Raw genomic sequence first — 16,347 nt, forward strand, 5'->3', positions numbered from 1 at the left:
TGTTTGGAAAACCACATGATAACCACAGATTTTAGGACTTTAGGCAACAGATCTAATTATCCAGCTTTTTCCTGCTAGTAATTAACATCATGAACACGTTTAACATCAAAAACATTAAAAAGGGGGAAAAAATCCATTTATTGATACCAAAACAACTAAAAAGGCACAGTACAACTACAGTATTCAAAAGATTATAAAAAGCAGTCTGCGGGTGCAATCACATTTTGCAGAGATACAATTAGCATAAAGAATAAACCTATTTAGTCCCTTTAATTGCCAGCAAAATTCAAATTTGTATCAGTTCACTTCATACAGAAAAAAACTATTTCCATAAAATGTATCACAAGTTGCTTGCGAAAAACATAGACCTATAAGCATTATTCCATGGTGTTACAAACATGTTCTCGGTGTTATTCTGAGAACAGTAGGAGAGGTAGCTATAAGGTTATGTTACTGTAAGGCACTTCCCACTAAACAGGAACTAGTCTCCCGTAGGGCTGCCGCTCACCCAGGATATTCCTGAACTGACCTGGATTTTGGTTGCCCGTCCAGGAAAAATGAAATTCATTCCCAGACACAAAATATCCCAGAATCCCAACATTTTTATATGTTAGCTTTTCTTATTAAGCTTTCACTGCTTCTTTTTACGCAATCAAAGAAGCGGAATGCAAAAATACATTTAGGGCTAGCATCAGAAAGGTGCACTGCTGGTGACGTGTTTAGGCACTAGGCAACACTGCAATGCAGTAACTGAGAATATCCAGAAAATACCCCCCCCCACCACCAACGCTGAGGGAGAAAATGTGTGTGTGTGTGTGGAGAGCTGAAGTCACAATCTCATGTGAACATTAGTGTACTTGCCTATTCATCACTACCTAATATCCGATATTCTGGAGCTTTACTGCGGTAAAGGCAATAATGCTGAATTATGAATATAACATCAAAAAATATTGAGAACACGCCTAATCCAAACTTTGTCGGGTCTCCAAATATAAGCCTCCATTGATCTGCAAGAGAAATATAATTAGAGATACAAAGAATAGTTTGAGAATATATTTTTTCTAACAAAACGGTAACTAGAAGAATGTAACGTGTGTCCTTACCGTTATTATATGACTGCAGGAACATCTGAAGGAGGCTAAAACTGCCTCCTGTGAAATCCAGTAGCACATTTCCAATGCTCCATCCCTCTGTGCTTTGTCTCTGGTAGTTCATGTAAGCCTTAAAAACAGTTAGTCACAGTAGTCAGATCTACTTGGTCATTGTCTTCTACAGTATGCTTCTACCTTTGAACTTTACTTTGACTGTTCAAGATATTCTGACAGAGAAAACACTGTTATAAGACAATCTTTTAAAGTCTATTGTCTCAAATATCTTAATTTCAATTATATAACAAGTAACACTTTCATACAAATGCACCATTAAAAATCCCATTTAGTCGGGCTTAGGCTTAAAATGGACCCAAAGTCTGTTATGTAATACAAGTAAATGAGAGCCATACCTGAGGGATGTACTTAACCAGTGTGACCCCTAATTTAATGTAGGAGAAATAGTACAGGTACTGCAGCCATGTGATCTTCTGAGCAACCGCAACAAAGAGTGTGACAAAGGCAAAGGTCCAAGCAATTCCAAGTAAAATCATGGCCACTTTGGACACCTTTTGTCCTCCGCTCTAAAAAATTACAGCATTAAGTTTTCAGATGTATAATGCTACAGTTAGATGTTTGTTAAATAAACAAGTTTCACGTATGAGGTCTGCACCTGATGCTGTTCTATCACTTTTCCCCAAAACAAAACAAATTTTCCTCTCCATACAGGCCATATATGGAACATAAGTAACAAATACAGTCTGTTTTGAAGACCGTAAGCAAGAAGAAGCTGTCAGGAAAGCTAACTCACGTACAGTTAGTCGTGAACAAATGTTTTAAATTAAAAAGCTACTTAAATGGCTAATACTTGGCTTGGTTAACCTCTCTCTCTCTCTCTCTCTCTCTCTCTCAAAATGTATTTTGCATCTGTTCCAACTTGTTTTTACAAGCAAAAACACACTTTTTGCCAAGATAAATGGTTTAAACAAGTTGCCTAACACTTCTGTAACATAACGTATATCTGTTTATTAATCCAGTAGATTAGCCCCATACCCTCCTGCTGAAGGTATTGAGAGTGTATCAGCCCAGACTGTGTTCTGAATGAGGCACAGTGCAGGGCAGCCAATCATGGACATACAGTATATTGCCAAAAGTATTTGCTCATCTGCCTTAACACACATATGAACTTGAGTGTCATCTCCCTCTAAATCCATAGGTTTTAATATGATGTTGGCCCACCCATGAAGCTCTATACACTCTTCTTAAGCTGATCTGAAGGCCACATGAAGTTTGGAGGTCTTTAATGATTGACTCTGCAGAAAGCTGGTGATCTTTGAGCACTATGTGCCTCTACATCCATTAACCCCACTCTGCCATTTTACGTGGCCAACCTTTTTGTGGTCGAGTTGCTGTCGTTCCCAATCACTTCCGTTTTGTCATAATACCACTGACCGTTGACTGTGGAATATTTAGTAGTGAGGAAATTTCACGACTGGACCAGGTTGCACAGGTGGCATCCTATCACGGTACCATGCTGGATTTCACTGAGCTCCTGAGAGCGACCCATTCTTTCACTAATGTTTGTAGAAGCAGTCTGCAGGCCTAGGTGCTTGGTTTTAAACACATGTGGCCATGGAAGTGATTGAAACATCTGAATTCAATAATTTAGATGGGTGAGTGAATACTTTTGGCACTGTAGTGTATATCAGTGTTAAAGGCACAGCCTGTTTAATTCTAAGGGCTAAAGAGAAGTGGTCATAAAAAAGTGAATAATGACAGCATTTGGTACATAAAACCACACAAATATTATTAGTAGAAAAACCTAAAATGCAAAAATATATATTAATTGAGCCCTTTGTGAAGTTCATATTGTATTATCCAATACTTTAAGTTAATAATTATTACTGACCTCATATATTGTACACTGGCAGACATAAACGAGAGTTAGGGCCAACGCATGCAAACTGAAAAACACATCATTGGCATCCACAGGATTGACTCCATTTGGATCTTTCTTCAAGAATTCCTCCTGTTAATGCATATACATATATACAACACACACAGTTTAATTTAAATTATTCAAACACACTGAAAAGTGTATTGTACAAATAAAAAAAAACATTGAAAATATCATTATTAATTAATTATAATGGATTTTCCCCCTTGGTTTCCTTTTAAAATGGTCACATTCACCTTTATGTAAGGTATCCAAAAAAGGCCAACATTGAAGACGCTGTAGGAAATAAATCCGGTGAGGTTCAGAGCGAGGAAGTCGAAGTTCAGGCCCACCACACTGTAAAATAATCACAGTTGGCACTACAGTGTTACTTCAACTGAAGTGGGCAATTTCAGCAATTGCCAGTAGTTATATGAAGGAGCATTTACCTCTTTCTTTTCCAGTTCTCATATGCCTGAGGATAGAAGGAAATAGACCAGGCTATGAAGTAGATCCAGCCAATAATTTGGTTGATGACAGCAAGAGCATAGCTTCTCACAACCAAGAATCTTATTCGGGTTTTTATGCTGGGGAGAAAAGAAAACTATGAATGAATATTAAAAAATATTTGCCATCAATTAAAGGACAAAACTTTAGAATAAAGAAGAGGACTGCATTAAGTTAAAGCATCACTTCGAAACAAATGCCAGTTTATGTTTTTATATAAACTTAACATAAAAGTAAAGTGCGTGAGGTTTAATTGAAAGTTCTTACTAAAAAAAAAAAAAAAACAACTTTTATCTAAGACATAGTGCAAAAATCTGTTGTCCTCCCTGTTGAGCAGAACTGCACTCAGTTTATACCTCAAAATGGTGTTTCACAGCCGCAATCTTAAAAACAGTCTAACAACATTACAGTCTCCATTTATTACGTGAATTGTGAATGACAAGTGTCAAGGGGAATTACACTGATTTTTCAAAATGTATGCATAATTTAATCATTAAGATGTAAAGAAAGTTGTTCAGAGTGATTTGATGTGAAATGATCCATTTGAGAGAACGTTTTCATTGTTTTACCCTAGTTTTCAGATTTTTCACTATTTTAACATATTAAAACTCAGAAGATACATATGGGTTCAGTGATGATTTTGGATAGAAAATAAAATGGCTGTACAGCTGTGTGCAAAAGTTTAGGCACCCATGGTCCACGTTTAAATTACGTTTGCTTTGCACACCGCCAAGTGAAAATAAGTGAACACAGTTGTAGTAGTTTCTCTATAGAGAACACAGTTCAGCACATTTTAAAACACAATTAGTTTATTTGCTAATTTAAAATGTGGCCTGTTAGTTATGGCACATTCAAAGTTTTATGTTTATTTTTTCCCCCAATATGTTAAACAAGAAACTAAGGGGAACCTCTTAGAAACTGTGCATAACAAATGCTATATTTTCCTGCGTTTCCTGTTGAGGATGTGACTAATTTTCACTTAGAAAATCAACATGACGTAATTAGATCAGGTGTTCAAACATTTATATATAGCTGCATTTGCACTGTAGATATCGCAACCCCTGGTTCCCTCGACCAACACTTTAAAAAAACATTCTGCAACATAGTGCTTCGAAAACCTTCTCCTGTGCTTCACCAAGTTTCTGAAACCTGTTCCAAATAGTACCTTAAATTTAGCTTCAATCTACCAAATCCATATCTGCACTTATAGATTGATATGACATGTATAACTGATATGATACATATATATATATATATATATATATATATATATATATATATATATATATATATCAGTTATATACTGGTGTATATTAACGTGTATATGTGTATCTATGTATGTTTAGAGTCTAGTGTGTGTGTGTGTATATATATATATATATATATATATATATAAATATATATATATATATATATATATATATATATAATATCAGTTATACATGTCATATCAATCTATAAGTGCAGATATGGACACACACATATACACTCAGCAGCCACTTTATTAGGTACACCTTGCTAGTAAAAGGTTGGACCCCCTTTTGCCTTCAGAACTTCCTTAATTCTTTGTGGCATACTTTCAATAAGGTGTTAGTCCTCAGAGATTTTGGTTGTTATTTGAGTTCCTGTTGCCTTTCTATCATCTCGAACCAGTCTGCCCATTCTCCTCTGACCTCTCACATCAACAAGGCATTTTTGTCCACACAACTGCCGCTCACTGGACATTTTCTCTTTTTCAGACCGTTCTCTGTAAACCCTAGAGATGGTTGTGCGTGAAAATCCCAGTAGATCAGCAGTTTCTGAAACTCAGACCAGCCCATCTGGCACCAACAACCATGCCACATTCAAAGTCGCATAAATTACCTTTCTTCCCCATTCTGATGCTCGGTTTGCACTTCAGCAAGCTGACTTGACCACCTCTACATGCCTAAATGCATTGAGCTGTGGCCATGTGGGATATATATGGAGCAAATATGTGATTGCAGTACAAAGCTAAGCACATTCATACCCCTCATACCTTTCTATGTCAGTGTTGTTGCTGTACAGATATACAGTCACTTGACCAACATTCTCTCCTTGAACTTCAAACGTAGCTGATGTGCTTCCTGCTGACATAACAACCTGGAAGAAAGAAGCTCAGCTCAATCAATCAGACTTTAAAATGTGGTACTCAACATAACGAAAATTATTCAAATCTTTATGAAAATGTTTACACTTTAAAAGAACCAGTGAAACTTAAAACGTACTTCCTTTGGAAGATGAATTATTGATGAAGAGTCATTTTTTGAGGAGTATGTAATATTAAAGTAGATGTTTGCAGTAGTGTTCAGGTAAAAACTATAAAATAAAGCAAATGAATTAAAACAGTTTTAACATTAAACCAAGAATATCCCATCACTTTCAATATCAAATGGAATATTAGACACACCTTGCTGTAATGGTGATGTTTTTAGAGAATTTCTCCTCCAAATCAACAGTATGCAGAGCACTCAGGGACACTTTTGCATCTGTGAATGTCAAAGTACTCAATTAGCTATAATGATGTTACCAAATATGGTGCTGTGGCGAACTTTTACGTGAAACGATGGGAACAAGTTCCTTATATTGTGAGTCTGATAAGAGGACGGTACTCACCACAACGTATCAACAGTGCACAAAGTGCCAGAAAAACAGCGGCTGAATGACCAGTGTTCATCATCTTGAGCTTGGACACAACAGCCTGCGAATAAGACAGAATGAAGTGGTCATTAAATCTGGACATGTTATTTTTGCAGGAATGTTATTAAACATTGCCCAGCTTGCTTTTCCTTTCCTCTCTCCTTCTCTCAATCGTGCCGATTACTAGGCTGTATATGGAAACAAACCTAAATATAAGATTTAAGAGATGAAGCGAAAGCAAGATATGAAGACTTTACCCGCACCGCATATGTTTACGGGAGTCGAGACGCCAGTCCTTCCTGGTCACATGAGCAGAGTCAGCTGACTCAGATGACGCTACAGCTGTGAGGAGGGGAGGTTTCCATGGAGACCGGACCGGGCGAGGAGATTTTGAATTCAAGCTGAAAGTCAAAAACTGAATTTACAAAATCCAGATATTATCAGAAATCCGTATTCTACACTATATAGCTAAAGCAAAATAAATCCAGGCTTTATTCCCGTTCGTTCATGTTTCGGCGGGAAACTAGACGAGCGCGCGCTGCGTTGCTCCGGGTTTTCTTGGCTCCTGGCGCTGGAGTCGACTCGACTTCCCAGCTCCGTAAACGGTTACAGCAAACATTAAGTCATCCTACAGAAAATCATTAATGCAGTCAGAATTCTTTGAACGGGAACTGTTTTCGGAATATTTTTCACTTCTTTGAAAAGGACCCAGTTTATTTTGTTCCTCTTTTCACGAGGCCGAAGTTGGGCTTCCTGTTCAACGGCTTCTTTCGCCAGAATGCAACTCCGGCGCTACCGTTTAAGGTGGAACCATTTAAGGTGCCAGCATCTTGAATAAGAAGGAGCAACGTTTAGCTTCATCCTCTTTTTCACAATGTTCTGGAAACGTTCTAGCCATTGCCCAATCCCATTTCTTATTTTTACCCCTACTTCTTGTATTGAGTGCTTCGTTACCCCTTGGGAATTACAAGAGGCAGTGGTTGAAATTTTCCGCTACAAAATAGGACAAATAAAAGAGAACATTCGCTGCTGGGTTTTAGTTAAATTTTAAAAAGTTAAGTGGATCAGATAAAATGGACAAAAGTGTATAAACAGCGAGATGTACTTAATAAAGTGGCCCGTATAACTTATATGACAGAAGCAAGCGTTTAGCAGGTGATCAGTGTGGGCTTTGGTTTGTGGAGACTGCACTGCAGATTTCCACCGCTAGAGGGAGACGTACAATCACAAGTGCATCAGTCGATTCTTCTGTTAATTAGTTGGGTTTGAAACAATGTTTTTATAATAATATTTTTACATTTACGGCATTTGGCAGACGCTCTTATCCAGAGCGACTTACAGTTTGATCATTTTACACAGGTAGGCGAAGGTGATGTTAGGAGTCTTCCTCAAGGACTCTTACTGGTTTAGTGTAGGGTGCTTACCCAAGGGGGGATTGAACCCCAGTCTACAGTGTAGAAGGCAGAGGTGTTACCCACTACACTATCCCACCACGCGGTTTTATCGCAGAAGAGCTGAATTCATCAAACACGTGAGACCATCTTTAAGCTGAACTTCTTCTGGTGTGTAGCCTGCGTTGTTTACATTGGTCCACACGGTGGAGCCCCCCATTTATGTTGGGTTTGTCTCTGAACTGACATCGCACAGCTGCGTGTGTAATACTAGTGTGAACTTGTTCATTTTTTACATGAAAGACTGCATGAAGCGTGTTTTGATATCCAGTCTTTGTAGCGGATGGAGCTGTTTATTCATTACTGATGTGGTGTACTTTTTCACTTGATCCGTACAACAATTCCATGCGATTGTAGTAAAAAAGAGGGATGAAAGCAGTTTTCCATCTTAACTGCTGTTCAGTCTACAGGTCACAATGGAGATTTTTATCGAACATTATATTCACTCTCGGCAGGGTATGTCATGTGTGATGTGTAGATGTTTACTTATTGCAGAAGATTTGGAGGCTAACACTTGGTATCTTAACCAAAGAACTGAGATAAAACAGTTTTAAATGCATTTTCTTAAAAAAAAAAAAAAAGGTAAAGTATTCCAAGTGGTTGCTAAGGTGTTGCTAAACCATTGCTATCGTAATACAAGTGGTTGCTGATATGTTGCTAAGTGGTGGTTACTAAGGTGTTTCTGGGCAGGTGCTATGGTATCTCAAGTGGTTGCTATGGTGTTGCTAGGTGATTGCTATTGTGTCCAAAGTGGTTGCTACCATGTTACTAGGTGGTTGTTATAGTAGCAGGTGGTTACTAAGGTGTTCAAGGTGGTCACTATGGTATATCAGGCAGTTGCTAAGCTGTTGCTAGGTGGTTGCTAAGTTAACAGAGGTGGTTATTAAGGGGTTGGTAGGTGCTGGCTGTGGTATACTAGGTGGTATGGTGTCCTAAATGGTTGGTAGGTTATTGCTAGGCGGTTGCTAAGGTGTTACTAGGTGGTCGTTATGGTAACAAGTGGTTACTAAGGTGTTCAAGGTGGTGGCTATGGTATATAAGGCTAAGATGTTGTTAGGCAGTCGCCAGGGAAACAGGTGGTTACTAAGGTCTTGCTAAGTGGCTATGGTATACCAGGTGGTTGGTAAAGTGTTGTTAGACAGTTACTATGGTAACACCAGTAAGTGGTTACTAAGGTGTTGTTAAGTGGAGCCTATAGTCTACCAGGCTATGGTGGTTGGTGCTGCTAGCCAGTTGCTATGGTGTCCTCGATGGTTGCTAAGTTGTTACAAGGCGGTTGCTATGATGTTGTAGATGGTGGTTGCTAGGTGGTTGCTAAGGTATCCCAGGTGGTTGCTAAGGTGTTTCTATGTGCAAGGCATTTGTGAACTGTGTGGAGGACGAGTGTGTGGTGTAAAGTGCTGGTTGTAGAGTGAGTGGTGTGTGTCATATGTGTAGTGTATGTGGTGTTTAGTATGTGTATTGTGTGTGTGTGTGTGTGTGTTTGTATGTGTGTGTGTGTGTGTGTGTGTGTGTGTGTGTGTGTGTGTGTGTTGTGTAAGTTGTATGATATCAACATGGATTGTCTAAAAACGTTTGGCCACATAGTGTATTTTGACTATAGTGTGTGGTGTATGTGATATAAAAGCAGTGTCCAAAAACCTTTGGCTACTGAGTGTTTACAGCCTGTGGTATTTGATCATTATGTAAGAGCAGTGCCCAAAAACCTTTGGCTACAGAGTGTTTACTGACTGTGGTTTTTGATCATTACATAAGAGCAGTGCCCCAAAACCTTTGGCTACTGAGTGTTTACTGACTGTGGTTTTTGATCATTACATCAGAGCAGTGCCCCAAAACCTTTGGCTACCAAGTGTTGACTGACTGTGGTGAAATAAAAGTTAGAGACGTTAAGCTCATTTAGTGTATAGTGAGAGAACATTTCAGTCCCCTGAGCTTTTGTCTATGGGAAAAAAATTGGATGAACCTGTATGAAAAGTGTACGTCTAATCGGTTCTAAAAGGCACAATATTCAGGTATAGGTTCTATGATCTAGCCAAGATTGATGGGTCTTGGTCAAAAACCGTATGTGGAGTAATGCTGACAAATGTTAGCACTGAATGATAATAAAAAATGAAGAACAGTGAGTCGACTCGAGCAACTTCATTACAATTGAAATACTGGCCACATTTATTTATTTAGTCATTTTTTTATTTCTGTTTGTCACTGTTGTTTTTTTTTGTTGTTGGCTCAAATTGTCACCGTCCACTGTCACTGTTTTTTTTTTAACATAATTCAAAACCAGCATCTGTCCAACATTGCTTGACTGTTTTAGGATGAATGGATGAATACTACAAATTAACAACATTTTTGCTTTCTACTGCAAAGGTATTATTTTAGATTTTATATGTAAATATCACGTCGCAGGTCCTGATCGATGTCCATGGAGGAAGTAACTCAGTAAACAGTTAATTATGGATTCTATTAAGTTATCATAACATATCTAACACATTTATATTCCGTGTGTAAGACAGATTTAGTTCAGATCTAGTTGCCATTACAACTTCACTGCCCTTCTATAAAGTGTGATAAGTAATCAGATATTGCGTTCAGTGATGTTGAGGTCTGGACTCTGGGCCGGTAAGTCCATTGTTCTGAGAACAGCAGCAGCTTCTTCATTTGGTTTGTAAATTTTCTTCTTTTTTTATCTATTTCCTTTTCTCAGTGAGGGCTTTTTGACAGCTACACATCCTTTCAGACTCATAGTGCTGGGATGTCTTCTCACAGTGGGAGGATGGACAGAAACAGCTGTGGATTTTTCAGATCTGAAGCAGCTTGATTTTCTCCTCAAAGACAAGAACTTTAAGTGCTGTTTATCTGATTGGGGTAGTTTTGGTGGTCTTCCAAGTCTTGCACAGTTGGTTAGAGCCCCATTCTGTCTGTATCTTTTAATTTTTCATACTACCCTTCATTATGTAGATCAATTAGAGTTAAAAACTGGGAAAATCATGTCTAGAAATGTTTGTGAAATTCTTTCCATGATCCATGATTTCACCTGTCATAAAATCATGGTGCTTCAAGGGTTCTTTAGTAAAGAAAATGGTTCTACATAGAACCATGAACACTCAACGATTATTTGCATGATTAAAGGGTTCTTCAGACTGAGTGTGAATGTGCTGTAGATGGTTCTTTATAGAAGCTTTTAGAAAATTGTTCTATGTAGCTCCCAAAAGCTTGCCATTTTTCAGAAAGGACCATCTATAGGACATGCATGCACATTTTCCATTCATTTAAAAAACACTTTCATGATGCAAAAAAAACTTTAATCATGCAAAGGGTTCTTTGAGTGCTTATGGTTCTATGCAGAACTATTTTCTTTACCAAAGACCCTTTAAAGCACCATTTTTTGTGTACAGCAGCCAAAAAAAGTTCCTCTACTGTTACAATGCCAAGCTTTTGGGTGCTATATAGAACCATTTTCTAAAAGGCTCTATATACAACCATCCACAGCACATTCTCAATCAGTATAAAGAACCGTTTCAGGATAAAAGAACACTATAATTATGCAAAGGTTCTTTTGAGTGTTCATGATTCTATGGCTAGAGATGTGTCACATCACACACGAGATGACGAAGATGTGTCACATCACACACTATTAAAACAGATAGTTCTTCAAGGGTTCTTTAGTAAAGAAAATGGTTCTGGATAGAACCATTAACACTCAAAGAACAATTTGCATGATTAAAGGGATATTTGCATCATGAAAGTGTTTTTTTAAATTAAAGGAAAATGTGCATGAATGTGTGATAGATGGTTCTATATAGAACCTTTCTGAAAAGGGGTCAACATAAGCACCCAATGTTCTTCTACTGTGATGATGTCAAGCTTTTGGGTGCTATATAGAACCATCTGCAATGCATTCACCATCAGTCTAAATAACCATTTGATGATGAAAGAACCCTTTAATAGTGCAAAGGTTTGTTGAGTGTTTATGGTTCTATGTAGAACCTTTTTTTACTAAAGAACCCTTGAAGAACCCTCTTTTTGAAGAGTGTGTGATGTGACACATGTTCCTCATTACTCTCAATGTGGAGGAGGTCATTTAAAATAGCATATCTGAGAAGCTGGGAAATCCCATTTCCAGCAGAAAAGCAATAAATAAGAATTGTAAAAATAACTGCTGATGGGATGAAGCTGTCCGATACTGTGCTGTTTTTTGCCCCCCACACAGCAAGGAAGAGGGTTCAAAAGGCAAAGTCCTGTCTTCACAGTTCACAGTTGGAGAACCACAGATGTTCGCTGCATTCACTGTGATGTCCTCTAACAAATACCAACCTCATGCCAGCAGACTACATGAGCCGTCCATCCATCACTTTATGAAAAGTGAGTTCATTTAGTGTCATTGAATCTTTGACTGGTGGCGGTTTCTGTTGTAAGATGAGAAATAGTGCTTTTTGGCCACAAACACCACAGGCGGGTTTGGCACGAAGAAGAGACAGTAATCCAGAAAAGAGCCTTCTGTGCTGTGATGCATGCCAGTGTGTGTTTATGTGAGATGGCTGTTTATGCTTGCAAAAAGTCATGGGAACCTTGTTAGAACGCATTCTGCTGGGACCTTTACATGTTCCAGGAAGTTCTGGATCAAAATCCGACAGCTTCTGCCAAAGTGCAATATAAAAAAGGTGCGTGGAAAATGATCTTCAGGCATTTCTCCTGATATTTACATAAAGAGCTCACAGACTATTAGTTTCTCAGTAGTTTTTCCAAATGCGAGAGCCGTTTTTTATTGTATTTCAACCATCTGGTGCCCACCAGAGGAGGACAGGAAAAGTAGGAATTCTACCAACTTTTCAGCACTTCTGCAACAACACACCTTTAAGATGTGAACAAAGTCATCTGAAAGAGTTGGCTGATGGTTTGATGTGAAACACTTCATCCAAAGAAACTTACAGAGTCAGGATTGTTCACAGTGGTGGTGATAGGAACCGGACGTCTAAATGTAATGCTTTTAAAAGCACCCTTTTGAGAAAGTTGTCAGCACATTATCTGATGCCTGATATACACTCTTGAAGAAGATGGTTCTTCAAGGTTGCTGTAGTAAAGACAGTGGTTCTATATAGAGCCATGAACACCTAAGGAACTGTTTGCATCTTTGCATCATGAAATGGTTCTTCAGATCTATTGTAACAAGTTTGACACCGCAGCAGTAGCAGAACCCCTTTTTTGGTGCTATATGGAACTATATTCAAAATGTTTTTATATAGGACGATATACAACACATGCTCCATCAATTTGAAGAACCATTTAATGATGCAAAGAACCCTTTAATTATACAGATGGTTCTTTGAGAGTTCATGGTTCTTTATAGAACCTCCGTCTTTATCAAAGAACCCTTGAAGAACCACCTTTTTAAAGAGTGTAGTTCTGAGGTAAGCTTTTTGACCAAAAATACTTTTTTTCAAAGTCCATTTATGGCAGAGGTTGTGGGGTAAAATAGTCCCCAAATAAAACTGTTTTTGCACTTAAAACATTACATATAAAGACCACACAGGTAGGATCCAGTAAGTTTCTCTACAAAGAAGCATTTCACATCAAACGACTCTGAATGACTTTATTTGCATCTCAGTTATTTAAATTATGCAGAAAATTCCCTTTAAGGAGCTTTTTTGACTTCAGCTTGCTGGTTAGAGGTCTAAACCTGCATTCCCAAGCAGTTGTGTGAGAACAGGAAAGACCTCTGCTTTAACTTGACATCAACACAGTTTCATCATTCAGCCTGTTTATTTGTTGCAGTAACTGTGTCAAGATAATATTGCATTCATGTGGAAATTATGAGGACATTTGTGAATTTGCTGCAATGCTTTTGTCAGTGAGTTGTAGAAAGTACTGTACAAACAAACTCAGCTGAATTGAAGTGGATTGAATTGCTGAAAAGCCAAACCCCAAGTAAAAATATTTTTAAAAAATGAATAAACCTGAAGTATAATCAGAGAAGAATTTGGAAACATCTGGAAAGATTTTCCATAAAGAAATTGTTTACTGCCACTATTGTCAAATAGTTTACTGCATGTTCTCTTATTAATCAGGGGAAGAAACTGCACAAAAATGCGCTATGTCAAGCAGAAAAGGGACCCGGTGAACCGTTTTGAACTTTCAAATGGGAGATAAGAAGATTATGAAGAACAATAAGTTGGCTTTTCTAAGCCATTTAATTATGGAATTATATCTAGGCTTATTGAAGGTACAGTGAACAATGAAAAATGTTCCCACAAAGAGCCTAAAACTTCGATGTCAAAGCAATATTTGTTTCAGTAGAAGTGAGTTGAGGAAGGACATTTAAATGGGCATGTATAAGCATGCATACAATTGTATGCAAAAGTTTGGGCACCCCAGGACAAATCCCATGTTTTGTTGATTTCCTAAGTGAAAGTAAGTTAACACATCACTTCTGCACATTTTAATGCATAATTACTGTTTATTTGCTGAATTTCACCAAAAAAAAGCCTTTGCAAAAGTTATGGCACATCTTATATTTTATTTTATTCTTTTCCAGTATGCTAAACTCAGCAACAAAAAAAGAAATAAAGAAATTAAAATATGGAGAAAAGAGGCTATGTTAACTTAGAAAGTCATGTCATTTGACCAGAGGGACCCAAACTTTTTCAAATGACTGTATCTAATCTATGCTACACATTCTATGCATTTCAGATTGTTCCGAACAGATAAACACAGTTGGACTGTTCACCTCTGTTTACCACACTCCTTACTCTTTTTATTTTTTAAAACATTTGGCTCTTATGTAAAGGAATTGGTTATGGGTATCAGCATCAGCCATAATAAGAAGAGTTTAATTGGCAGTTATTGTTTTTGGCGGTATATCCCTAACATTAACATATCCCTAACGAATTGTTTAAAAAAAATGGACAGCATTATAAATTTTTCTTATCAATAGAAAGTTCAGGATGCACTGATATGATTACTTAATAAAGTAAACAGTTCTGTCAGACGATACTGTTCTGTGTTAAATACTGAAAGAGAAGATGCTTCTTGTCTGTTCTTCTATTTCTCTTGGCTGTGGATGCATTATGGCTCAGTGTTAGTGAACTGGAGCTTTAATTGATGGAAATAATATTATACACGCAAAAACGTAATGCATGCTGTTGTTTGAATGATCACCAAGCAAATCTCAAAGGACTCGATGTGAGGACTTTAATTTAGGTGTCTGTGAAATGCGTCCCATGTGACAGGTGCTTTATCCTGACAATTTCTGGTTTTCTTATTAAAATCCAGCAATGCTAGAGCTATGAAAAACACGCAGTGCACATATTTTTTAATATGTTCTTTATTATTATTTGCTTCAGATGATTGCATGGAATGCTATGCATATGTGGGGTAAACTGAGGGGAAAAAGCCCACCAGCGTAGAATATAACTGTTCCCTTTATCATATTACCCCACATTTATAATTTAGCTTGATTTTTAGCATAAAGACACAAAACTGCACACTGCCAGGCTAGCATTAGCATTGCATGCTAGTTACAGGGATTGCTAAATAAAGGTAGAAATACATTTTATAATAATAATCAAATAATAATAATAATAATGATAAGAAGAAGAAGAATTTCATGTACCATCATAATGCCATTAAGTGAATTTACATAATTTCATTATGTAATTAATTAACTTTATTTGAACAAACTATATTTATTTAAACAAAATTCACATTTCTGTCTTGCTATTTGTCCTTTTGCTCTAGTTTATTAAAACGTGTTTTAAATTTTAAATTTATTTTTAAATTTAAAACACACTCTTTGATTAATAACACACTGTTTGAAAAAATGTGATCCAAAGTTTATCTCCATGCATATCGTTCACAAAAAATCATGTAGCCTGTCCGGGAAAGAGTCACCGGGACCTACCCCTGGAGCCAGGCCTGGGGGTAGTGTTCCACGGCGAGCGCCTGGTGGCCGGGCAGCCCACGTAATCCGGCCGGGCTCAGCCCGAAGAGGCAACATGGGGAGGCCATGTGGGCCCACCACCTGCAAGGTCCAGCATGGGGGAGCGGTGCAGTGCCATATTGGCAGTGGGAGATTGCGGGGAGGCCCTAGGTGGCCTAGGCCCCTGCAGCAGAAACTAGCTCTTGGTACATGGAATGTAACCTCACTGGGGGGAAGGAGCCGGAACTTGTGCAGGAGGTTGAGAGGTACCAACTAGATATAGTTGGGCTCACCTCCACCCACAGTGTTGGCTCTGGAACCAAACTCCTGGATAGGGGTTGGTCTCTCTCCTACTCAGGGGTTGCACAGGGTGAGAGGCGCCAGGTGGGTGTGGGGATACTCACAAGTCCCCGGCTGGTGACCAGGCAGTTGGAGTTTGTCCCGGTGGACGAGAGGGTCGCCTCAATGCGAATTAAAATCACAGAGAGGAAAACTTTGACTGTTGTCTGTGCGTATGCACCAAATAACAGGTCAGAGTATTCGGCCTTCCTGGAGCAAGTGGGCGGGGTTCTGGAATTGTCCCGCCTACAGACTCCATAGTCCTACTGGGAGACTTCAATGCTCACTTTGGCAGTGACTGGGAGACCTGGAGAGGCGTGATTGGGAAGAACGGCCTGCCCGATCTAAACCCGAATGGTGAATTGTTATTGGACTTCTGTGCCAGGCATGGATTGTCCATAATAAACACCAAGTTCGAACACAAGGATGTTCATAAGTGTACATGGTACCAGAGCT

General features: G+C 38.3%; 1 protein-coding gene across 3 annotated transcripts; it reads right to left on the reverse strand.

Moving 5' to 3' along the window:
• Positions 1-110: 110 nt before the first annotated feature.
• ctns (cystinosin, lysosomal cystine transporter) lies at positions 111-6,515 on the reverse strand. 3 transcript variants are annotated; one of them, XM_017714303.1, is made up of 11 exons: positions 6,453-6,515; positions 6,166-6,250; positions 5,960-6,038; positions 5,778-5,868; positions 5,549-5,652; positions 3,474-3,611; positions 3,282-3,381; positions 2,998-3,117; positions 1,502-1,672; positions 1,104-1,221; positions 111-1,007 (listed from the first exon to the last, which is right to left on the reverse strand). In XM_017714303.1, the coding sequence occupies exons 2-11, from the start codon at positions 6,227-6,229 to the stop codon at positions 862-864; spliced, it is 1,131 nt and encodes a 376-aa protein (XP_017569792.1). In that variant the 5' UTR covers positions 6,230-6,250; positions 6,453-6,515; the 3' UTR covers positions 111-861. The 3 variants fall into 3 exon arrangements, with proteins under 3 accessions (XP_017569792.1, XP_017569791.1, XP_017569793.1); XM_017714302.1 differs by having other exon boundaries at positions 6,447-6,509; XM_017714304.2 differs by lacking the exon at positions 6,453-6,515 and adding an exon at positions 6,396-6,414.
• Positions 6,516-16,347: the final 9,832 nt, after the last annotated feature.

This window comes from Pygocentrus nattereri, chromosome 15, assembly GCF_015220715.1.
Source record: "Pygocentrus nattereri isolate fPygNat1 chromosome 15, fPygNat1.pri, whole genome shotgun sequence".
NCBI classification, from domain to species: Eukaryota; Metazoa; Chordata; class Actinopteri; order Characiformes; family Serrasalmidae; genus Pygocentrus; species Pygocentrus nattereri.

Excerpts from the sequence above, each read along its gene's own strand:
- ctns (XM_017714303.1), bottom strand. The coding sequence starts at position 6,229 with ATGATGAACACTGGTCATTCAGCCGCTGTTTTTCTGGCACTTTGTGCA. Across the intron at positions 5,869-5,959 it reads AACATCACCATTACAGCAAG|TTTTTACCTGAACACTACTG; the intron begins GTGTGTCTAATA and ends TTTATTTTATAG. Across the intron at positions 1,673-2,997 it reads GCCAGTGTACAATATATGAG|AGCGGAGGACAAAAGGTGTC; the intron begins GTCAGTAATAAT and ends GTAATTTTTTAG.